General features: G+C 49.4%; 1 protein-coding gene across 4 annotated transcripts in view; it reads left to right on the forward strand.

Moving 5' to 3' along the window:
• CCDC150 (coiled-coil domain containing 150) overlaps positions 1-11,736 on the forward strand; it is a 46,856-nt gene extending 35,120 nt beyond the window's left edge. Inside the window, exons 17-27 of one of the 4 annotated variants that reach the window (XR_004969462.1) lie at positions 211-380; positions 1,804-1,897; positions 2,900-3,069; positions 4,134-4,260; positions 7,955-8,149; positions 8,522-8,590; positions 8,672-8,833; positions 9,225-9,311; positions 9,931-9,999; positions 11,046-11,165; positions 11,440-11,460. Coding sequence is in view for 3 of the 4 variants with exons in the window: in XM_036320140.1 (XP_036176033.1) it covers positions 211-380; positions 1,804-1,897; positions 2,900-3,069; positions 4,134-4,260; positions 7,955-8,149; positions 8,522-8,590; positions 8,672-8,833; positions 9,225-9,311; positions 11,046-11,321 (1,350 nt within the window). In the remaining variant the exon portion in view is untranslated. Of the gene's footprint in view, positions 1-210; positions 381-1,803; positions 1,898-2,899; positions 3,070-4,133; positions 4,261-7,954; positions 8,150-8,521; positions 8,591-8,671; positions 8,834-9,224; positions 9,312-9,930; positions 10,000-11,045 lie in introns of all 4 variants that reach the window. The other 3 variants (XM_036320141.1, XM_036320140.1, XM_036320142.1) reach the window with 3 other exon arrangements.
• The last annotated feature ends 13,227 nt before the right edge of the window (positions 11,737-24,963 follow it).

A 24,963-nucleotide genomic window follows, 5' to 3' on the forward strand; every position in this document is an offset into this window, starting at 1 on the left:
GCTCTCCGTGTCGTCCATAGGATCTGAGGCCCAGTTTTCTTTTTCTCAAAATCACAGTAACTTAGGAAACAAAGTAAGAATAAAATGTAAAATGTACTTTAATTATTCCTCTCAGCATTCTACCGTGCCTGGTTCCCATACTCCTTTCCTGGAAGTAATGGGACTCAGCAGAAAGCATCAACCATCTTTCCCGGCTTCATTTCCTATTAGATGGGGAACTTTCAGCGGCAGCTGGCAGAAGCGAAAGAAGACAACTGCAAAGTGACAATCATGCTGGAGAACGTGCTGGCTTCGCACAGCAAGATGCAAGGCGCTCTGGAAAAAGTGCAGATCGAGCTCGGGCGGAGGGACTCAGAGATCGCAGGCCTCAAGAAAGAAAGGTACCGAGATGCTTTGCTGTCTTTGTGCTTGTCCTTTCCTGCTGCTCTGCGGTGAGGAGCAGTGAGAAGTCAGGACACCAGTCAGTTACAGCCTTCCCCTTGCAGACGCTGGTGACGGTGAAAAGAACTAGTTTAAAGTTAGGGGAAGTCTGGAATTCGAAACCAACATGATTTCCAGAATTTCAAACTGCTTATATTTTTGTAGTTCTATAAAATTGTAGAAATTCACGTGATCTATTACATTTTACCCTTGCTGTTTTCTACACCTTTAAACTTGTGCTTGGATCTACAGAATTGTAATTGTCAAGACAATTGAAGCTAAGTGCCTACTTTAGTTTGGATTAATTATCCATTTATTAGTGTCCCATTTAAAGATTAACAATTATTTTATATGAATCATTCTGAGAACTACTTCTAGCCATGTTTTATTAGTAAACGCCTTTGAATGTTTCAAATATTACATAAAAGTTTCCCTTTTAGGTTAATGAGCGAATGGTCTGTGTTTAGTAAGGCGTTTGCAATACATTGTAATGTGTATATTGGCGGTGCATGTTGCCTCTATGTTATGAGAGGACAAGTAAGTTTTATAGTCTGCATTACGCTCATCTTTATTTTTTACATATTATGAATGTGTCTTCAGCACTTACTGGTAAAGAGAAATTCAAGGGGATGGTAATAAAAATAGTTAAAATTCTAGGTACCTGGTGTATTTAGAAGCAGAAATCTCAACATCAACACAATTCATGTACAAGTGATAGTATGAATATATTCATTCACTGGTACAAAACTGTAATTTATATATTATATATGTTATAAAATTACCAGCCTGTAAGTTAATTATTGACATGTGTTGAGAGCTTAATGCAGCAATTTTCAACCTTTTTCACTTCATGTCAAATGTAATCTAATTACTAAAATTATGCAGTACACCAAAATATATATTTTTTGCCAATCTCACAAAAAAGTAGGGATAATTTTGATTCATTTACATAAGAAAGCGACTGTATTGCTTGTTGTCATTTTTTTATGGGCAGTCTAAGGGAAAAGAGGTCAGTGTCCCTGGCTAAATAGGCAGGTATTGCATGTCTTAAAAATTCTTGTGGTGCAAAAAAAATTTAAAAAAATAAATAAAAAATTTAAAAAAAAAAAAAAAGAAAAAATTCTTGTGTCACATCGTTTGAAAATTGCTGGCTTAATGTGTCCAGCCAGACCTGTCCCGTAAGTGGGGCAAGTTTTTCATCTGTAGGAGCCTTCATTTCCTCCCGGAAGCTGAGGCTCCTCATTGGCGCCTGCCAGCTCCCCGAGACCCTGGTCGCCATAGCCGGCTCGTGTGTTCCGAGCTGCTGGGAGAAGTCGCCTGTGACCGGGGTGTCGTTTGGGTGGCTCTTCTCTCTCTCGTCACTGCCGGTGCTTCCATTGCCAGGGCGCTCAACCAGCAGAGGGTGCAGAAGCTGGAGGCGGAAGTGGACCAGTGGCAGGCCCGCATGCTGGTGGTGGACGCCCAGCACAACAGTGAGGTAGAGGCAGCCGGTGGGAATGATCACCTTGAAGGGTGGTTTCCCTGGGATCTTTCTGTTTTGGAAAAATGGAGTAAAACATCAGGTAAATGTCCCTTCCATTCAGGTCTGAGTTTTGGACAGTGACATGTTCACACATAGGAAGTGGGCCTGCAGTCTTACAGGAATCCTTTATTGGGAAACCAGGACCAAATGATGCCGAGTTCTTTTTGCCTTTTATGGTTCACTTTCTTTCCACTGATCAGCGTAAATGAATGCAGACGTCAAAGGGCGTGGAGAATAACTTTACCCTCCAGCAGAAGTAGCTGAGCCCTCGCCGGCTTGGCTCATGGATAGAGCATCGGCCCACAGAAGGAATCATCATGGGTTCAGTTCCAGTCAAGGGCACATGCCCAGTTGCAGGCTCCATCCCCAGCCCTAGTCAGGGAGGCAATCAATCGATGCCTGTCTCTCACCTTGATGTTTCTCTCTCTGTCTCTCCCCCTCCCTTCCTTTCTCTCTAAAAATCAATGGAAATATATCCTCCGGTGAGGATTAACAAATGGAAAAAGGAGCTAGAGTGATTCCACTACTAGAAGGCACATCCTCACGTGTGTGCTCACAGGTGTGTGCACACCTGCAAATGTATCTACACATACGCACGTGTATAACGTACACATGGATGTTTCATACAAATAAGCTTTTCCTGGATGATACACAGGAACAGTTGCTAGGTCTCTTCTCTACAGGCAGTGAGGCCAGAAGGTGACAGGATCAGGAGGGTCATTTAACGACTTTAAACTTAGGGTACAGCTCTTTAGTGACCAGCACCCCTCCCATTGCCTCCTAAGCGTCCCAAAGCAATGTCCATCGTAAGTCCTCACGTATTCCAGGCATCTGGAATCTGCTGCTGATCCCAACAATGACTGTTTCGGCGGCACTTGATGTAGGGCAGGGAGTGGATGTGCGGTGTCATGGGCGGTTTGCATGTTACAGGGGCATGAAAACCCGCTCCTCTTCCAGGTGGAGCCCCTGCAGAAGGCTCTGGATGTAGCGAGAGAAGACAACAGGAAGCTGGCGATGAGCCTGGAGCAAGCGCTCCAGACAAACAACCACCTGCAAGCAAAGCTGGACCACATCCAAGACAGACTGGAATGCAAAGAACTGGAGCGACAGGATTTGGAAAACTGCAAGTAAGGGCAGTGCAGTGACAGCGACCGAGGAGTGTGCCCGGCTCACTCACACGTTCACACCTGTCCTGCCTGAGCCGCACAGCTGAGCAGCAGCAGGGACTTGCTGCCCGGTCGCTCATGTCCAGCTCTGCCCTCGACGGGTATCGAGCTGCTTCTCCACACAGAGATCAGGCCAAAATGGCACGGACACTGGCTAGAGGGCCCCTTGCATGTCTCTGCCAACCCTTTTCTAAGGAAAGCGTATGTGTCCTTCAGAGCGTGACTGGGAAAAGGAGCGACAGGGGCCGGAGGGCTGTTCCCGGCCGGGAGTGGAGTCTGTCCAGGCAGATGGGAATCTGTCCTCCGTTTCGGCCCGAGGTGGTTAGGTCAGGCCCGTCGCGTTCAGGCCAAGCCCCTCGGGTTTTGTCTTAAACCAGTGGTTCTCCACCTTGGCTGCACATTAGAATCACCTGGGAATCTTTTTAAAAATCCTGATTTCTGGGCCTCATCCTCCGGAAATTCTGTTTCTTTGTTATGGGGTGGGGCCACAACATTTACAATTTTTAATTATAAACCTATGTTTTCTATCAGAATTACTTCTTTTTTTTTTTTTTTTTTTTTTTTTTTTTTTTTTTTTTTGCTTAAAGTATTACAAAGGGTATTACATATGTGTCCATTTTATCCCCCCGCCCTAGACAGTCCCCTAGCCTCCCCTATCCCCCAGTGTCTTATGTTCAGAATTACTTCTTGCGTGAATTTTGGGACACCCTTTAGATCTGCATCCCTTTCAGCTAGTGGGCAGGTGGGCATGGGCGACGGGTCTGAGCCGCAGCAGGGAAGGCGCTTTTCACGTTGAGCAAGTGTTATGTTGGGTGTGATGTCTGTTGGTTAAAACAAGTGCGTGTGTCTCGTGCTTTGGGCTGGGCCCCTTTATGCGGAAGGACTATCTGCTGCAGGGAAGGCGTTCTCCCTCTTGATGGGCTCAGGTCAGTGAGGCTCACCGGTGGCTGATCTGCTCACTGAGGCTCACTCCCCTCCTGCACTGAATTCTAACGGAGACTTCTCCTCTGTCCTTTTCAAAACAGAGAGCGCATAACTGAGGAATCCAAGGTGGAGGCAGAGCTGCACGCTGAGCACGTAGAAGCTCTGAGAAAGCAGTTTCAGATGGAGAGAGACAACGCCAAGAAGACGAGCCAGCGGGAGGTGGCCGAGGTACGGCCGGGGCAGAGCCCTTCCTCCCGGGCCACGGGCGGGCCTTGAGGGGCACAGCTCCAGGCGCAGCTCTTCTTCGGCTCTTTTCATCCCCTTGACGTCAGGCCGTCCCTGTGCTGTTGGTAAACTGACACAAAACCAGTTTCTATCACAGTCTCTGCCAGCGAAGGGAGCTGGATGGGCCTTTCTGCACCAGCGAGTGCCAGCTGAGGGCGGCAGTAAGGACGCTGCCCCCAGGGCCCACGGCCACCGTCTCCATCCACTGCCTCCTCGGGCACACGGAGACGCAGGGAGCCATGGCCCGTGCTCACGAACCTGTTTGGTTGTGATCGCCACTCTCTACATGAGACAAACGGGAACGTCACAGGCCTCTCCCGGCGGCTGGAGGCTGTGCGCACTAGCAAGTCTGAGGGTTTGACATGAGGGAAGGTCTGGGTGACAGGCTGCCTGTGAGAGAAGGGACGCTGGATTGAGACCGGCAGAGCTGACAGGTGCCGAGTGTAAGAGGGCGAGCAAAGCTGGGTGACACGTGAGCAGATGAGAAGGACGTGTCTCTCTCGGTCCGAGCAGAGGCTGGGAAACGTCTGAGAAAGCGGCGGACACGGCCTGTGGTGGCCTGGCCACCAGAACACTGGATGTGACCAGGAGTGGAGCACAGGGTGGCGGTCTGAGCGCTGGGAAGCAGGAAGGAAGAGATGCTGGAGACAGAGGTGTAAGAGACCAGAGCAGTTACTCTGGGCTTTGGATGGTTAGGGCCAAGCAGTGTGGCTCTGTGGAAACAGCAGTTAAGTAAAAAAGCCACTTTCACAGAGAAATCAGACAGACACTGCGTGTAGTATCCTGAGCAAAGGGGAGGGAGGCAGTAAAATCGTTCTAAGGCTTTGGTTGGGGTAGTTGGTCTGTATTTTGCCAAATTCGGTGCACTGAGCAATTGCATTTTACTGAGGCCATTCACGAAATCGATTTCAACTATTTATACAGCGCTCTGTAAATTGCAAAGCACTGTATAAATAATAAATGTTATAAAAAGAAAACTGTGGAAAATAAAAAGGTGCACTGACATTAAAGGCACCTTTAGTCAGAGATGGTTGTTCAGAATCCGTCGGTCCTTTTAACCAGGATGGTGAACGTGGGAGACGGGGCGGACATGGAGTGACCCGGGGAGCCGTTAGCAGGGCTGGGGCACGGCTCACCATCCTAGCTCTGCCTCCTGTTAGCCGTGATCCACTGGCTGTCCGTGCACATGCAGACTCAGAGCCAGTTTCCCTGATCACTTCCCAGGTTTGTGGTGAGGGTTAAACTGGAAATCCATGAAAAGTCCTCATCACGGTGCCTGGACACAGGAAGTGCTAAGGGCAGATGTTAGCTCACCCAGCGGTAGACAGGGCTGTGATGGATGTTGCAGGAAAGTCTGACAGGTGGTTGCTTGGCGGGCAGTGAAAGGTCAACACTGAGGCGTAGAGTTGGGATCTGAAGGCAGGAGCTCGTGCAGAGAGGAAAGGTGCAAGTAACGACTTCCCCACCAGCCACCGGGACGGCCGGCCCAGCTCCTCCCTCCTCAGATGCCTCTTCTCCTGCACGTCCCGGGCACTGGCTTAAGGGCATGTGAGGTGGGGGAGAATCTAAAATAAGTAATTTTAAAAGTTCAACAGGCATAGTAAAAAGGTTGAGTTTATTGGAATGAAAATCAGTGTGGATCGGGGCATCCAGTCTAGCAGACGAGAAGCTCCAAGGAGCGCGTGAAAGGACTTTCCAGGCAGAAGGGAGCGGGAACCAGGAAGGTAGAGGCAGAAAGCGGTCGGTTCCTGCGAGGTCACTTCCGTTGGGGCCCGGCAGGCGTCGGGTGGGTTACAGGCCTAACTGGTGTCGGCCAGGTGGTTCCCGCGTTAGGTCCCACTTCTGGCAGAGCCAAAACTGGAACTGCGTCGTGGTGCGGTGACAGCTTAGCAGGTGTGACTCCCTTTGGGGCCTGTTGACTGTTGAACAGTTCCCTCCTCTGATCAGACCCAGGCCTGACGGAGAGAGGTCTCCTGTTCAGTGCTGCTCCCCGCTGCAGCCTGCAGGTCTCGCAGCCTGTTGAAAAGCCCGTCCGTGTGTGACGCTCACAGGTCCGGACGTCTTTCTGCCGAATCTCTGTGGCACTCACAGTCGTGACTTTGGGTTCGCGTTATCTAAGTTAGTCATTCTCTTCTTCCTTTCTGATGTCCTCGTCTCGGGGACATGTGCTCGTGGTGAGCAGCTGTGCTCGTGCGTGTGAGCTCGGAGGGACTCCAGTGCCAGGGGGACTCTGGGGCTGACGAGCAGGTGGTCCCCGGTGTCGGGGCGCGTTTCTGAGCCGTGATCCTCGGGACCCAGGCCAGGGAGCATCGCTAAGTCAGAGAGAGACCCTCTTGAAGGAGTCGCTTTCTCCGGCCAGCTGGTTGTGCAGCGATCCATTGCTGAGCCGCGACTTCCCCAGAAGTGTCCATCGAATGCAGCAATGGTGTTGGTCACAGCACAGCTTCCCGGTTGTCTGTCTAAAAGGTAGTCAAGGGCTGTCCTACGGCCAAGAACAACTTCACCGAGAGCCTGGGGGCTTTAGTTGGAGTGCTGTTCTAGCAGCAGGTTCTGCTGTATCTGTGAGATCACAGCCTCCTCTGCCTTCGCTCCTGGTTAGCGTAGGGATCTGCCGGTGGACCCTCGCTTCGGATCATGAATGGCTCCAGAGAAGTCCCCTTTGAGTCTGGGGCTCGGACCTGAAGGGTGGCCTCCATGGAGACCAGTACGATTAACAGTCTGTAGGCCACGCAGGTGGTTTATTCTGGGTACCTTTGCCTTGTGTCCTTTGATACAGAACCTGAGGCGAGGTTCCCCAGGTTCGGATTTTTGATGTGGGGTTTGGAAATGACCCCCCCGCCCCTGTGGTTAGGCGTCTGACACAATAGAGAGGGGCTGAGTGTGTTCCAGAGAAGGAGGATGTAATGCAGAGCTGCAGGGTCACGTCCACGCTGTGGCATGTCCACAGGTGTTGGGGGGTTGGGGTGCCCACTGGGCAGGGGCCTGTTTCCGGGCCAGGGCAAGGCAAAAAGCGGACAGTCCTAAAGACCTGATGTCGTAGAAGTAGGAAAGGGATGGTCAGAGGAGGAGGAGGAGGAGTGGGAGGAGAAGGTCTCGCTCTGGGGAGCAAGCAGGGTACCTCAGTGTCAGCTCCTAGGCAGTTTGATTTTGAGGTCCCCAGTGTGTGTCGACACAGGACCAGGGTCAGGGGAGCCCTTTGGCTGTGACACATGCACCGGGGTCCTGGCCATCATGTGACCTGGTCATGACCCCTGAGCAGTGCCTGTGGCCAGGCCTGCGTGCCTTCTGTGCTTTGTCTTGTTGAGCTGCTGTATTGTCCTGTGAAGGCGGCTGTCACACGTTTCCAGTGATGAGCCTGAGGCTTCTGGAAGTTAATTACCCAGAATCACTTGGCGAGTCAGTGGTGAGCTGATCCTTGAACGTAGGTCTGACCCCAAAGCTGTGCTCTTTCAATGTTGAACTTGCATTTAAATGGTTTATCTGTTCTAAGGAAGACTGTGTTCTTTAAATCAATTAGCGTGTTCCTCCACTGACCTGTTATTTCAAAGGCAGGTTCCAAGAGAACCAGTGTAGGGAGGAAGGTGAGCATCCGCCTCATACTAACGGAGGTAAGGATGTCCCGTCCCTGCGTTCACAGCTGAAGAAGGCCCTGGAGGACGCCAACTGCAGGTCCGTGGAGGTGTCGCGCACCAACCGGGAGCTGCGGCAGAAGCTCACGGAGCTGGAGAAGCTGCTGGCCGGCAGCAAGGAGAAGATCAAGAACCAGAAGGCCCAGATCAAGCTCCACTTGTCGGCCAAGGCGAATGCTGCTCAGAACGTGGAGAGGATGAAGGTTGTATGAGAAACTGTCTCCCTCCTTCCTTGGTCTCTGTGAGGAACGACCTGGGAGGGCGGCTTCAGAGCACTCCCAGCCCCGTGTCCCGAGTTACAGCTGGACCGGGAGGGCAGGTTGCCCTGGGACCGTCTCTTCCCGCCACGATCCTGCTGTGTGCATGTCTGGTTTCTGCAGCTGCCAGGGTCACGTTCCAGCTCCCACCGTCCCTTCACGGGGCCGGGACAGGGCTCTGCTGGGGCGGGGCGGGGCCAGTGGGCGGGAGGAAAGCCCAGGAGGCCTGGGGACTGACCTCACGTGGGATTCTTTCTGTCCTGTCGGCCAAGAGCCAGCCACCCCCTGACCTCTGTGCTGTCTCCCGTTTCCGCTCAGCAAATAGAAACGGAACTGAGGCAAATGGAGCTGATTAAGGACCAGTACCAGAAGAAGAACTACGAGCAGGTAGGTGATTTCTAGGCTCTGTGTTTACTTCACACCAAACCCCAAACTTGGACCCACCTGCCTGCCTGTCTGTGCCCGCAGTCGTTGAGCATCCAGAGGTTTGTGTCTGAGATGACGAACCTGCAGAAGGAGATGCAGCTGCTGGCCCAGAGCCAGTACGAGACCGCGGCGCGGAACAAGCAGCAGGAGCTGCGCCTGGAGGCGGAGCGGAAACTGAGGCAGGAGCTGGAGCGCCGGTGCAAGGTAGGAGGTCAGGCTCAGCGCAGGGTGATCGGCTGCGCACAGCGAGCCCCAGCGTCAGAGCACCGGGTTTCCTAGGTCCCGCAGGAGAGAGGCCGACCGGTCGTTCATCTTCACCGAGTCCCAGGGTCACGGTGTCTAGGAAAAGCCTGGGCTTCAGCTCCGGCACATGCTCCCGTTTCCAACTGAATAAAACAACGGTCGCCTTTTCTGTGACTAAAGCTCTCCTGTGCAAAGGGCTAGGCACGCAGGAAGGTTTCTGAGCTGAAGGCCATGGTTGGCGGGGACGTGGCGCCCGTGGCTCCTCCCTGTGGCCGGCTGATTCCAGGGCGGGAGCTTTTTGGTTGATACGGTCCATCGGGACATTGTAAAAATCTTTGTGTCCCGTTTTCAGGAATTGGAGGAAACAGTGAGACACCTGAAGAAATGTAAAGAGGTGACGGAGAGTAAGCTGAAAGAAGCCAGTGTGGAATCAGAGCAGGTACGCCGGGCCCGGCAGCCACCTCGCAGCGTAGCCCTGCCTCACCCTACGTGAGGCGCACGGCAGGCAGGCGCGGAAACCGCTTTTAGATTCAGATGGTGGGTCCTGAGGAGAGACTAGAGCGCTCAGGTCCAAGTCCCGCCCCTAGCGAGGAGGGAGGCCGGCAGGCGTGAGCTGACGAGGGGAGCTGGTTCGGTCTCCACCGGGAGGCGGAAAGCAGGCCTCCCAGCTCGTGACCTGCTTCCTCGGTCCTGATATCTCCAGTTGGCTTTGGGAGGGATGTAGTCATACATTTAGAGCTGGAAAGGATCTTTAAAATCATGAGTCTCCCACCTCCGCCCCTCTTTCCAGATGAGAGAACAGATTCTTAAACTTAAGTTATCATGTGATGTTGCTTTCAGTTGGCCATGGTTTCCCTTTTATAGCGTTACCTTAGATGGAATAAGAAAGAGACTGTGGCCTGCGACACATCTGAGCAAATGCCAGCGGGACCCCAGGGCCCAGGAGGGTGCCTCCGCTGCGAGCTCCCCAGTCCGCCAGGCTAAGCCCATGCTGTTAGTGATAGGTGGCTCCGAGTGAGTTTCAATCCATGTTAGCTGCCTTCTCGTTCGCCATGCAGGAGGAGACAGGATGCACAATGCCATTCCAAGCATCTTTCTTCCACTCCTGGTAGAAGTGCTGGAGAAAGGTGGGGTTCGGTTTGCTTTGGGGGGTGGGAGTGTCAGTATCACCAGGCTGCACGCAGACCTGGAAAATGCCTTAGCTTTGTGGCTTTCTCAGCGTTCATACGAGGGAGCTCTCTGTCCTGTACCCACTCGACCTGGCAGCACAGGACAAGGCCACCCACTGCTGAGGACCTGCTCCACGCAGGCGCCAGGCGGGGAGTGGAGGGGAACGAGCCAGAGCCTGCTCTCACGCACGTGCCTTCCCAGGCACGAGAAACGGCCGCTCAGAGCTCAGCATCAGAAACGAAATGCTGCCCACGAAGCAGCCAAAGGGGGCACAGTCCTTTCACTCTTTACTCTAGAGGTTCCGCAGCCGTTCTGAAGCAGCCTTCTTGTAAAATACACCTCTCTCGGCTCTGCCTTCAAATTACCAAAGTGCCCCAGCTACTCAGAAAAGTGCCAGGCATCTGTAAGCACTCAGCGAGCCTTTGTCAGTAAGTGAATACTGGTTCCAGCTCATCTTCAGAGACAGACCATCCGAGGGCCTGTTTGCTCTGACAAAGACAATGTGGACGTGTGTGCTTCTGAGCTCAAGTCTAAGCTATTTATAAGAAAGGAAATAAAAAAATGCTACGTACAGTAAGCTGGTCCCATTTCCTTGTAATTCATTCTGTTACTTTCAGAAAGCACAACAGAAAAATCAGGCTTTACAGTTTAGGGACTTTGGGAGAACTATTTAGTCTTAAAAAATAAAAGTCTAAATTTCAAAACATGGCTTGACATTTTAATCTTGAGCGCCATCTTGTCCTGTCATTCTTCTCTCCCGGCTTCTGCCTTGCCTTCGTCCACAGGCAGGAGCCCTGGGCAGGGCATGAAAGCCGCAGGCCCATCTGCGCTCTCCTCCACTTTGAAAGTGACCCTCCCACCTAGAGAAGGCGTGCGGTGCACACAGGTGCCAGGACCCTCCATCAGCATTGGGGTCTCTTAGTGCCTAGGTGAAAGGTCTCCTGAACTAATACACAGAGAATGTCTGTTGTTGTCACTTTAACAGTAACATTCATGTGTTCAGATAACAGCTAACCTGGAAGAGGCTCACCGCTGGTTTAAGTGCAGGTTCGACGGCCTGCAGCTTGAGCTGACAAAAAACCGGCTTCAGAGGCTCCCCCAGGAGAGCAGGTGCTGGGAAGAGGTGGGCATCTCGGCGCGGCTGCCTCAGCAGTCCTTAGAGCTCTCAGCACAGTCTCTTCATCAGCTCCCCCCCCCTCTCTCTCTCCCTCTCTATCTCTCTCATCTGTGGCTTTCTCTAAACCACCGCAGGAAAAGCAGTAAGCTAAGCTTTCCTTAGAGTCCCACCTCCCCAACTGTCCCCGGTTAGCACCACCTTGAAGAATGAATGCACAGAGCAGGCCCAGGCCCAGGCCGCCTGAGTGTGAGCAGTGCTGGGTGTGGTTTCTTCCCTCCAGGACCAAGACCAGAGGCACGACACCATCTCCACCCAGTCTATCCTGCACCGGTGGGAGAATAAGCAGAACCTCAGGCTGATGCCCAAGAAGTACCATCCTGAGCTGGAGAGGAAGTGACGCCCCTGACCGCGGAGGAGCTGCACCCACAGCCGTGCCGGGACCTGAGCCAGCGCCGGGCTGGCCTGCTGCCACCGCCCCGGACACGACGTCCACGGGGCTGAAGCTTTGGACCTGAGTTTATCCCTTTATGAACTCTGATGATCAATACAAAACACCCATCTTTTTCTTTCCCCGTTTTCCACCCAATAAAGTTATATTAATTTGTGTATGATAATCGAGGCTGTTGCTGTTTTTCTAGGTGCATTCCATCAAAAGCACTTAGCGAGGTTCTCTAGGCAGCAAGATGACAGGACACTGCTTCCGGGACTGTCCCAGCCTGACATCCAGTCTCACATCTTGGAAATAGAATCACCTGGAAAGTGGTAAAAGCTACCACTGTGTTGTAGGGTGATTCCCAGGCACCTGTAGGGAGCCCAGTGTCTATGTCAGGGCTCAGCGTGTGAGTGCCCGGGAGGCTGTGGGTGACGGTGGTCAGTACCGTCCGGGCTGCGGGAGGCCCTGTGCACAGCATCCCGCTCCCCGGCAGGAGCAGGAGCCCGTTCGCCCTCTGTTCCCAGCCGTGAAGGGGGGGTGGGGGGGGGGGGCGCGCTAACTAGCCACGCACACAGGTGGCACAGGACCAGGCTTAACTGCCACTCGGGTCATAGCAGCTACTGCTGCCACCATCGGGCCCAAGTCAAGTGGGCAGCGAGGCCACCGGAGAGAACGTCAGAGACAACTTGCAGAAGCCGTGGGCCCAGCAGGCAGATGTGTGTCTGGTTTGGGACAAGCCGAGCTGCTGGCTGTGGTGGCCGAGCGTGCTGGTCAGCCAGCCGGCCTTGGTCAGAGCTGACCACTGAGCCTACGGAGCAGGGGGGCCTTTCTCTGCCAAGGCCCGCGTGGACCTTTATAACGTCATTCCCGGGCCAGACACAATACCAGCTTGGAAATCAGCCTGCTCCAGGGGGTCAAACATTTCATTAACTCGCCCGAGGCCTTGGCAGGGCCGAATGATGCCGTGGGCCTTAGACGGCCTGCGGGCCAGACGCTCCAGCCTTATGCAGGGTTTTGGGAAACGTGGATGTAAGGCTGGGAAGGCTGTTCAGAGAAAGGCTGGAGCCAGACGCTCCAGCCTTATGCAGGGTTTTGGGAAACGTGGATGTAAGGCTGGGAACTGTTCAGAGAAAGCCTGGAGTGTCCCACAGCCTCCGCTGGAGTGTAGCTACTTGGGTGAGACGTGTTCGTTAACTGGCTTTCAGAGCAAGTTCACTGGAGCGTGTGGAACTCCCGAAGTGAGGGACCTGGCGGGTGGGACGGTGCGCGCTCACACACCAAGGGGCCCGTGCTCACGCACAGGGTCAGCGCTGGCTCTGATGGCTGTGTTCCCAGGCCGGCAGAACAGTCCTGTGCTGTCCATCCACTGGGAGGTGGGAACAGTTCACTCTGCGTGCCCCCTGTGGTCAGGATGGTGGCTCTGAAGAAGCACGTAGGAATGAAAGGACATTCAACAACTACTGTGTTCATCCAGGAACAAGACCAAGTGTTAACGCTGGTGTGGGCACCTCTCTTGTTAATTCCTTTGGCTAAAGAATTCAAACTGCCTTGTTGAATCTCCAAAACTGGGCCAGTTATTTAGTCCAGCGGCCGCCAACCGGTGGTCCGCGGACACTGGGGGTCCGTGAGGTCCGGAAGGTTGGCGACTGCCGATTTAGTGGCTCTTCCAAAGTGAGGGATCGCATCTGCTGATGATCTCAAGTGGTCTAGCTCCTGTGGGATTCGTCCCTTTAGACTTTTGGTAAGGAGGTAGAGTTAACTGAAGGTTTGGGGGAGTCATAATCTGAAAACACCCAGAGATGGGGGTAAGATTGATGTTATTTAAGGGTACAACTTGCAACTAGGAAATAAGCCATAGAAATGTAAGGCGCAGTACAGTGAAGACAGACGTGTTGTACGACAGTCATCAAACTTGCTTAGAGGCTAAAAATTATTCCAACCACTAAAAAGAGGAAAATTTGTGCAAGGTGACATGGTAATAAGTGTGGCTACAATGGCGATCATGTTACAATGTATGAACGTATTAAAAGATGGCGGTGGAGTAGGTGGACGCTACACTCACCTGCCCAGGACCAAAGCGGAATTCCACCTGAATGACAGAATGAGCAACCGGGTCCAGCTGGACGGGAGACTCACAGCCAAGGGCTTGCAAAGGCGCCGCATTGAGACACAGGGCTGGCCCGAGCCCACGTGCCGCTGTGAGAGTCTGCAGGGATGTCTCAGCTGCACACGTTCCCCCTGAGGAGCGAAGGTCCCAACCCCCTGCCCCCCAGCTCAGAGCCAAGAGCGAGAGAGAGAGAGAGAGAGAGAGAGAGAGAGAGAGAGAGAGACAGACAGACACGCAGGAGGAGCCTGCCTGACCCCTTGTGGCTGTTTCTCCACCAGGAAGGCGGGAGCCTGCTGGAGACCCAGGCGCCTTCTTACAGGGCCAATGCACAGGCTCTTTCGTGCAGAGGGAGGGCTCTGAGCAGCTTCGAGTTGGGGAGAGACTGGGTCCTGTGGTGCGGGGACCGGGCAGAGGGTGCCAAGGTCCCTGTGCTCAGTGCCTCTCCACCCCACCACACACCCCATCTTTCCTGGGGGGGCACTCCCTCCACAGGGCGTCAGCTGGGCGTCCTGCCTATTCTGGGAGGCTCTCGAGGAGGCCCAGGCGGACTGGGGGTCGCAGAAACCGTGCCACTGCTCCGATGTGGTGCCCTCTCCACTGGCCACTGCTCCGATGCGGTGCCCCCTCTATGTGGCCACATCCGGCTGTCTGAGCGGGTAAACTCCACTGGCCTCCCTCCTTCCCCCCGACGGCTCCCGGAGACCCTGCCCCACCGCAGACAGCTGCAGGCCCCGCGGCCTTGGTGCCCCGAGGCTGCTGCTGAGGGGCCTGAGACCCAGCAGCGCCGGTGCTGAGTCTGACTCGGTATCGCCCTGGGGAACACGGCTCGCCCTGCCTGTCGCGGCTCCCGGACAGCGCGGCTCTCTCCGTGACAGCCTACGGGCGGCCTGCAGGCCGAGGCAGGGTTCCGGGGCTGGGCCTTTGGCGACCAGCTCACAGGCTCGGTGCTGGGGGACGTGGCCGTGGCCGTGGCCATGGCCGCCCGTGTGGCCCCTCCCACATGCACCAGGCCCAGCAGAGGCAGCCACCAGCTGTGTTTCACTTTGTAGCTCAGATAGGCAGGTCAGGGCCAGTCACAGGCAGTGGCTCACGGTGGCCCACACCAGAGTCCTCCCAAGAGGCCCCAGGAGCAGGCTTCAGACCACACCATCCCATGACCCACTAGCTCCACCAACGGCACCCCCAAGGGAGACCTGGCGGGCATCCGGCCCTCACTGGGCGCATTTCACTTCATGTGGTCAGCACCCCCCACAGCAGCCCGGACGCTGTGGTCAGGGTCAGTCCTCATAGCCAGCCAGCCTGAGGGTCCACACCACCGAGGGACGAGGTGAAGGAAAGACACAGGAGTCCAGGAAGCACAGAGCCTGGGACTCACGACAGCAGGAGGCTCACTGACCCACACCAGGGACATTCCCGGAGCACCCACATTAGGTGGTCAGGGAGCCTGCGCCCACCGCTGAGCCCTGCAAGATAGCTACTACATAAGGTCACCAAGACTGGGAGACATAGAGGCCTACATAATACACAGAAGCACAGAGAGACGGCCAAAATGCAAAGACAGAGAAACAGGCCCCAAATGAAAGGACAGGAGAAATCCCCAGAAAGAGGACTAAATGAAATGGAGGCAAGTAACCTACCAGACACTGAGTTCAAAGGCCAGGATGACCTGATACCAAAACCAGACAGAAACGCTTAAAAAAGAAAATTATAGGCCAATATTCCTGATGAACATAGATGCAAATATCCTCAACAAAATACTAGCAAACCAAATCCAATAATACATTAAAAAAGATCATACACCATAACCAAGTGGGATTTATTCTGGGGATGCAAGGTTGGTACAATATCCGCAAATCAATTGATGCGATATATCACGATAACAAAATGAAGGATAAAAACCCCACGATCATATCAATAGATGCAGAAAAAGCATTTGACAAAATTCAACATGCTCTTATGGTAAAAACTCTCAGCAAAGTGGGGATGGAGGGAACATACCTCAACATCATAAGCCATATATCGTTCAATCGGGGGAAAAGGAGACATATGTAATACTTTAAACAATAAAAAAAAGCGCCATATATGGTTAACCCACAGCTACATTATACTCAATGGTAAAGAGCTGAAAGCTTTTTCTTTAAGATCAGGAGCAAGACAAGGATTTTCACGTTCACACCACTTTTTTTTAAATCCTCACCTGAGGATATGTTTCCATTGATTTTTAAAGAGTTGAAGGGAGGGGAAAGACAGAGCTGAAGAAACATCTACTCGAACCTGGGACCCTTCAGTCCCTGGGTCGATACTCTATTCACGGAGCCAAACCAGCTAGGGCCACTTTCACCACTTTCATTCAACAGAGTAGTGGAATTCCTAGCCACAGTAACTAGTCAAAAATAAATAAACAAAAGGCATCTGAATTGGAAAGAAAAACTATCATTATTTGCAGATGACATGATACTATATAAAAATAACCCTAAAGAATCCACCAAGAAGCTATTAGAACTGCTCAATGAATTCAGTAAAGTAATAGGATGCAAAATTAAAATAATATTATACACCAATAGCAAACTATAAGAAAGAATAATTAAGAAAAAAATTCCATTTACAATTATATCAAAAAGAATAAGATACCTAGGAAAACATTTAACCAAGGAGGTGAAAGACTGGTACACAGAAAACTATTAAGACATTGAAGAAAGAAATTAAAGAAGATACAAAATAAATGGAAGGATATACCATAACCATGCTCAAGTATAGAAGAATTAATATAGTTAAAATGTCTATACTACCCAAAGGAACCTACAGATTGAATGCAATCCCTGTCAAAATACCAATGTAATTTTTCACAAAAATTGACAAATAATCTTAAAATTCATATGGTACCACAAAAGACGCTGAATAGCCATATCAATCTTGAGAAAGAAGGTATCACACATCAAACTATACTACAAGACTACAGTAATCAAAACAGCATGGATACTGGCATTAAAGACAGGCACATAGCCCACCTGGTGTGGCTCAGTGGTTGAGCGTCGACATATGAACCAGGAGGTCACAGTTCAATTCCCGGTCGGGGCACATGCCCGGGTTGGGGGCTCGATCCCCAGTGTGGGGTGTGCAGGAGGCAGCCGATCAATGATCCTCATTATTGATGTTTCTATCTCTCTCCCTCTCCCTTCCTCTCTGAAATCAATAAAAATGTACTTAAAACAAAACAAAACCAGACACATAGACCAATGGAGCCAAATAGCCCAGAAATAAATGCATACCTACATTGTCAATCTATGACAAAGGAGGAAATAATACACAGTGAGGCACTGGCTGAATGAGCTCCCGCCCTGTGTGCTTTCTCTGACTCCGTAGCAGAGCCCATGTCCCTCCTCCCATCGGAACGAGTAAGAACACCAGGGTTTTTGCCTCGAGTTGCCCGAGGTTGGCCTGCAGAGCCAGCACAGGACTCCTCACCCACTGCCTTTACTTGTTTTTTAATATATTTTTATTGATTGCAGAGAGGAAGGGAGAGGGAGAAACATCAATGATGAGAGAAACTCATGATCGCTGCCTCCTGCACGCCCCACACTGGGGATCGAGCCTGCAACCCGGCACGTGCCCTGACTGGGAATCAAACTGGTTCACAGGTCAACATGCAACCACTGAGACACACCGGCCGGGCTCCTCTTTTTAAAAACATACACGTCTTACCCTATTCCTGCTTTAGATTTTCCCTATTCTTCATACCCCCTGTCTAAATTTCACCCTACTTATATATCCCTTTTCCAGTCACCTGCTCTAAATCCTTATCCACCTCTCCCTTATCTTTATTCACTATCCAAATTTTTTATTCTCTCCTTTTCTCTATTGTTTTGTTGTTGCTTGCTCGATTGTCGAGTATATTGATGTTGTTGTTTTTTCTTTTCTTTAAGGATTGTTTGTGAGGTTGTTCTGCTTTTTCTTTTTCTGTCTCCCATCCCCCCCCCCCCCCCGGCCAGTTATTTTTGTGCTTCTGTTTTCCCTTGCCTCATTTGATATTGGCTGTTTGTAGTTTGTATTCACTCCAGGGATCCGTTGCTGGAATTTGTTGGGATTAGTGGCGGTTCTATCGGAGTTTTCTCCTCATATGAATAGTCTCCTCCCCTCTTCTACTTCATTCTCCTTTTCTTTTCTTTCTTTCTTTTTCTTTTTTTTTTTTCTCTTTTTTCTGTTTTCCTCTCTATATTTTTCTCTTCTTTCTTCCTTACCCCCCAACTCTCTTAGCTCGGGTAGCCATCTTTATTTGGGGTTATTAATACCGTAATTCATTTGTGTTCAGTGCCTGGTACGTTGTGCCTTGTTGTGTTGTATTTTGTGCCTTTAAATCAACGCAGCAGATCCAAGCAACAGCGGCCTCCTGATCTCCACACGCTCTATCTGAGGAACAGCTGCTGTGTGTGAAGCCTCCCTCCACCAGCCAGAAGAGCCACAACAGCTGTGAACAGCACCCATCAGAAGACCCGCTACCAACAGAGGAGCAACTGCTACCACAACCGCCCAAGGAGCAACCACAGCCCGAGGAGCCACTGTCACCTAGGGAGCAGCCACTGAACGACTCAATATCTATATATGTCAGTGAGATCAAACATGGGTAGACAAAGAAATCCCCAAGGGAAAGAAAAGGAGGACTCACCAGAAAAGCAGCTAAGTGATACAGAGGCATACAACATGACAGAAAAAGAATTCAGAATAAGGGTCCTAGAGTGCATACACCGGATGGAGGAAAAAATTGACAACTTATCCAAGAAGCAAGAAGAAACAGATGAAAAAATCAACAACTTAAGTAAGACCCAAGAAGAAATGAAGTGCGATATAGCTGCAATAAAGAACACCATTGAAAGTATCAACAGTAGACTAGGAGAAGCGGAAGACCGAATTAGTGAATTAGAAGACAGGGAAGCAAAACACACCCAAACTGTACTTCAGTTGGAGAAAAAAATTAAAAGACAGGAGGAGAGCCTAAGGGAGCTTTGGGACAACATGAAACGAAACAACATACGAATAATAGGGGTGTCAGAACAACAGAAAGAGGAACAAGGATTAGAAAACCTATTGGAAGAAATAATATCAGAAAACTTCCCTGAGGTGGGGAAGAAAAAAGTCACACAAGCCCAGAGAGTCCCAAGCAAGGTGAACCCGAAAAGACCCACACCAAGACACATCATAATTACCATGGCAAATATTCAGGACAAAGAGAGAATCTTACAGGCTGCAAGAGAGAGACGGAAAGTTACATACAAGGGATCTCCCATTAGATTATCAAATGATTTCTCAACAGAAACACATCAGGACAGAAAAGAATGGACGGAAATTTACAAAGTGATGCAAAGCAAAGGACTGAATCCAAGAATACTCTATCCAGCAAGGCTATCATTCAAAATTGAAGGGGAAATAAGAAGCTTCACAGACAAAAAAAGGCTAAGGGAGTTTATCACCACCAAGCCAGCAATGCAAGAAATGCTAAAGGGACTGGTGTAAAAAGAAGAAATAAAAATCCCAGAAAGAAAACAGCCACACACAAAAAAAGAAATGGCTACAAACAAGTACCTTTCAATAATAACTTTAAACGTAAATGGGCTAAATGCTCCAACCAAAAGATATCGAGTGGCTGAATGGATAAAAAATCATGACCCATACATTTGCTGTCTACAAGAGACCCACCTCATTAGAAAGGACTCACACAGACTGAAAGTGAAGGGATGGAAAAATATCTTTCAGGCTAATGGAAAAGAAAAGAAAGCTGGGGTAGCAATACTTATATCGGACAAAATAGACCTCAAAGTGAAGGCCATAACAAGAGATACGGAAGGCCACTTCATAATACTAAAGGGATCAATACAACAAGAAGATATAACCCTGATAAACATATATGCACCCAATGCAGGAGCACCCAAATACATAAAAAATCTTCTGGAAGATATCAAAGGAGAGATCGACAACAATACAATCATAGTAGGGGACTTTAATACACCACTGTCTTCACTGGATAAATCCTCTAGACAAACAATCAGCAAAGAAACAGCAATCCTAAATGACTCACTAGATCAGATGGACTTAATTGACATCTTCAGAACACTTCATCCCACAGCCACGGAATATACATTCTTCTCAAGTGCTCATAGGACAGATTCAAAAATAGACCACATATTGGGTCACAAACAAAGTCTCCCCAAATTCAAGAAGATTGAAATCATACCAAGCATCTTCTCAGACCACGATGGCATAATATTAGAAATAAACTACAATAAAAACAACCCAAAATACTCAAACACTTGGAAGCTGAAAAGCATGTTATTAAATATTGATTGGGTTACCAATGAGATCAAAGAAGAAATTAAAAACATCCTGGAAACTAATGACAATGAAAACACAACAATCCAAAACCTATGGGACACAATGAAAGCAGTCCTGAGAGGGAAGTTTATAGCTCTACAGGCCTATCTCAAAAAACAAGAAAAAATGGTAGTAAATCATCTAACTCTACAACTCAAAGAATTAGAAAGAGAGCAACAAAGAAACCCCAGAGTGAGCAGAAGGAAGGAGATAATAAAGATTAGAGCAGAAATAAATGACATAGAGACCAAAAAAATAATACAGAAAATCAATGAAACCAAGAGCTGGTTCTTCGAAAGGATAAACAAGATTGACAAACCTCTAGCCATGCTCACCAAGAAGCAAAGAGAGAGGACCCAAATAAACAAAATCAGAAACGATAGGGGCGAAATAACAACAGACCCCACAGAAATACAAATGATTGTTAAAAAATACTATGGACAGCTCTACTCCAACAAACTAGACAACCTGGAAGAAATGGACAAATTCCTAGAAAAATACAACATTCCAAAACTCAATCAGGAAGAATCTAAAAATCTCAATAGGCCAATAACTATGGAAGAAATTGAAGCAGTCATCAAAAAGCTTCCATCAAACAAAAGCCCAGGACCAGACGGCTTCACAGGGGAATTTTACCAAACATTCAAGGAAGAACTAAAACCTATCCTCCTCAGACTACTACAAAAAATTCAGGAGGAAGGAACACTTCCAAGCTCATTCTATGAAGCCAGCATCACCCTAATACCAAAACCCGGTAAAGACAACACAATGAAAGAGAATTACAGGCCAATATCGCTTATGAACATAGATGCCAAAATCCTCAACAAAATCTTAGCAAATCGGATCCAGCAGTACATCAGAAAGATCATACACTATGACCAAGTAGGATTCATCCCAGGGATGCAAGGATGGTACAATATCCGCAAATCAATAAATGTGATACATCACATAAACAAATTGAAAGAAAAAAACCACATGGTCATATCAATTGATGCAGAAAAAGCGTTTGACAAAATCCAACACCCATTTTTGATAAAAACTCTCAGCAAGGTGGGAGTAGAAGGATCATACCTCAACATAATAAAAGCCATATATGACAGGCCCACAGCCAACATCATACTCAATGGACAAAAACTAACACCATTTCCCCTAAGAACAGGAACAAGACAGGGATGCCCGCTCTCACCACTCCTGTTCAACATAGTACTGGAAGTGTTAGCCATTGCAATTAGGCAAGAGGAAGAAATAAAAGGCATCCAAATTGGAAAAGAGGAAGTAAAACTGTCCTTATTTGCAGACGACATGATATTATACATACAAAACCCTAGAGACTCCATCAAAAAACTACTAGACTTAATACATGAATTTGGCAATGTAGCAGGATACAAAATTAACCCCAAGAAATCTGAGGCATTTCTATACACCAATAGTGAACTTTCAGAAAGAGAGATTACAAAAACAATCCCATTTACCATCGCACCAAAGAAATTAAGCTACCTAGGAATAAACTTAACTAAAGAGGTAAAAGACCTCTACTCAGAAAACTACAGGACGTTGAAAAAAGAGATAGAGGAAGACATAAACAAATGGAAGAACATTCCGTGTTCATGGATTGGTAGGATCAACATCATTAAAATGTCCATACTACCCAAAGCAATCTATAAATTCAACGCACTTCCCATTAAAATACCAACAGCATACTTCACAGATCTAGAACGAACTCTCCAAAAATTCATCTGGAATAAAAAAAGACCCCGAATAGCTGCAGCAATCCTGAGAAAGAACAAAGTAGGTGGGATCTCAATACCAGATATCAAGCTGTATTACAAAGCCACTGTTCTCAAAACTGCCTGGTACTGGCACAAGAACAGACATATAGATCAATGGAATAGAATAGAGAGCCCAGAAATTGGCCCGAACCAATATGCTCAGTTAATATTTGACAAAGGAGGCAAGAACATACAATGGAGCCAGGATAGTCTCTTCAATAAATGGTGTTGGGAAAATTGGACAGATATATGCAAGAAAATGAAACTAGACCACCAACTTACACCATACACAAAAATAAACTCAAAATGGATAAAGGACTTAAATGTACGACAGGAAACCATAAAAATTCTAGAGGAATCCAAAGGCAACAAAATCTCAGACATATGCCGAAGCAATTTCTTCACTGATACAGCTCCTAGGGCACTTGAAACTAAAGAGAAAATGAACAAATGGGACTACTTCAAAATAAAAAGCTTCTGCACAGCAAAAGAAACCATCAACAAAACAACAAGAAAACCCACTGTGTGGGAAAACATATTTGCCAATGTCATATCTGATAAGGGCCTAATCTCCAAAATTTATAGGGAACTCATACAACTTAACAAAAGGAAGATAAACAATCCAATCAAAAAATGGGCAAAGGACCTAAATAGACACCTTTCAAAAGAGGACATTCAGAAAGCCAAGAGACATATGAAAACATGCTCAAAGTCACTAATCATCCGAGAGATGCAAATCAAAACAACAATGAGGTATCATCTCACACCTGTCAGACTGGCTATCATCAACAAATCAACAAACGACAAGTGCTGGAGAGGATGTGGAGAAAAAGGAACACTGGTGCACTGCTGGTGGGAATGCAGACTGGTGCAGCCACTATGGAAGACAGTATGGAGATTCCTCAAAAAACTACAAATGGAACTACCATTTGACCCTGTGATCCCACTTCTAGGAATATATCCCAGGAAACCAGAAACACCAATCAGAAAGGATATATGCACCCATATGTTCATAGCAGCACAATTCACCATAGCTAAGATCTGGAAACAGCCTAAGTGCCCATCAGTAGATGAATGGATTAGAAAACTGTGGTACATCTACACGATGGAATACTATGCTGCTGTAAAAAAGAAGGAACTCCTACCATTTGCAACGGCATGGATGGATCTGGAGAGCATTATGCTAAGTGAAATAAGCCAGTCAATGAAGGAAAAATACCACATGATCTCACTCATTCATGGATAATAGAGACCATTATAAACTTTTGAACAGTAATAGATACAGAGGCAGAGCTGCCTCAAACAGATTGTCAAACTGCAGCGGGAAGGCCGGGGAAAGTTGGGGGGCAGGAGGGAGGGGTATAAGAGATCAACCGAAGGACTTGTATGCATGCATATATGCATAACCAATGGACATGGGACGCTGGGGGGTGGGGGAGGCCAGGGGATAGTCAAGGGTGGGGGAAAAAAAAGACACATATGTAATACCCTTTGTAATACTTTAAGCAATTAAAAAAAAATAAATTAAAAAAATAATAATAATAAAATAAAATAAAAACATACACGAGAATGCTCTCGACTTGCCCCAGAGACAGCGTCTGCCTTCACCCTGAGCCTGAAACGCCCGTGCAAAGGAAGCCTCCAGCTCGAGGGAAGCCTTCAGCTGCAAGCACACGGCCGGGACCCTCTCTGCACCCTCACAGCATCGCAAAGGAGGGCCTTGGAACCAAAGGAGGGCCTTGGAACTCCGCGGAGCCAGCCTGCCTCTGCATCTCCGAGAAGACTCGCGCTCGCTCTAGAGGTGCCCCCCCCAGCACCTCGTTTTGCCTCCAGACCAGCTCCTCGCCCCGCCCTGGGCTATTTCAGTGGCTCCTGTCTCTCCTCCACTTCCTGTCAGTCCCGATGGACTGGGGCCCGCCTGCCTTCTCCCGGGACCTTCCTAAGAGCTCACTTGATTTCCCAGGGCCTCCCTCACTTTCCTAAACACAACCCATCTTTCTTTCGAGGTTTCATGTTGGCCATAAAGGGGAAGGGAGGGGGATTAATTTTGATAATATCAAAATTCTTGAGTTTTACAAAAAGACAACATAAGTAAAGTGAAAAACATGTGTTTAAAGACTTATATCCAGATGAAATAAACAAGGCCTACAATTAAATTAAATAAAAAATAGGACGCACTGTAAAAAAAAAAAAAAAGGACAAAGGATATGACAAAAGCAATCCAGAGAAGGAAAAAAGCCAAAAGGTTATAAACACATGGGGAGAGATTTCAACCTTTCAGTACGCAAATGCAGCAGCCATTCTCCATCTGCCGACGGGGAGACCCACAGTCTGCCGTGGGCCTGGGAAGCAGGTGTCCTCACACAGTGTGCTCGGCCCCAGGAGGCCATGTGCCCAACTCCGACCATAGCAGGGACAACTCTGCTCCCCCCTGTGAGGACTACACCAGTCCCTGCACGTCCCTGCATCTTGGAGGGAAACGAGCTCTTCCCCAGGCATGGAAAGGCCTTGGTGTGGTTAACATCCACCCACAGCAGAACTTCCACGTGTCCGTCTCTCCCCAAGCTCATCAACGACTGTCAGGCCCAGAAGTGGGGACGGGGGAGGACACAGGCCCAGGAGCGGGAGCAGCTCAGCCCTCCTCTCACCTCCTGCAGTCACAGGGCATCTGGAGGCTTTGCTATTCTCCCGGAAACAGTCAACGCAGATCGTTTCCACTCACCCCAAAGCTGGTCCTGTGTCCGGACAGCGACTGGAAGGCAGCGCTTTCCAAGCCTTTTCAGGAGGCACCGGGTACACCGCTGTGGGTGGGACCGGCCACTCTGGATCCCGGCTCCCCCAGGCTCGGGCATCCCTGCACCTCCTGGGCCTCCGCAGGGCTTCAGGCACGTTGTGCTCCTGCTAGCAGCCAGCCTCCCGCGGTCAGGTCGGCGCGCCCGAGCTGGAGATGCAGGGGCAGGCCTGGCCCACAGCAGACGCCCCCAGCATCTGTATCTTGGAAAGGGACTTCTTTCACTGTCTATAGGCACGCGCGTTTGCTTAACTAAGAAATGCCTGTATCCAAACCCCTTGGGCACTAGAACCTGAGATTAGAGCCCAGACGCCAAGTTTGGGAGGAGGAACCGCCTCCGC

This window comes from Myotis myotis, unplaced genomic scaffold, assembly GCF_014108235.1.
Source record: "Myotis myotis isolate mMyoMyo1 unplaced genomic scaffold, mMyoMyo1.p scaffold_m19_p_8, whole genome shotgun sequence".
Taxonomy (NCBI): Eukaryota; Metazoa; Chordata; class Mammalia; order Chiroptera; family Vespertilionidae; genus Myotis; species Myotis myotis.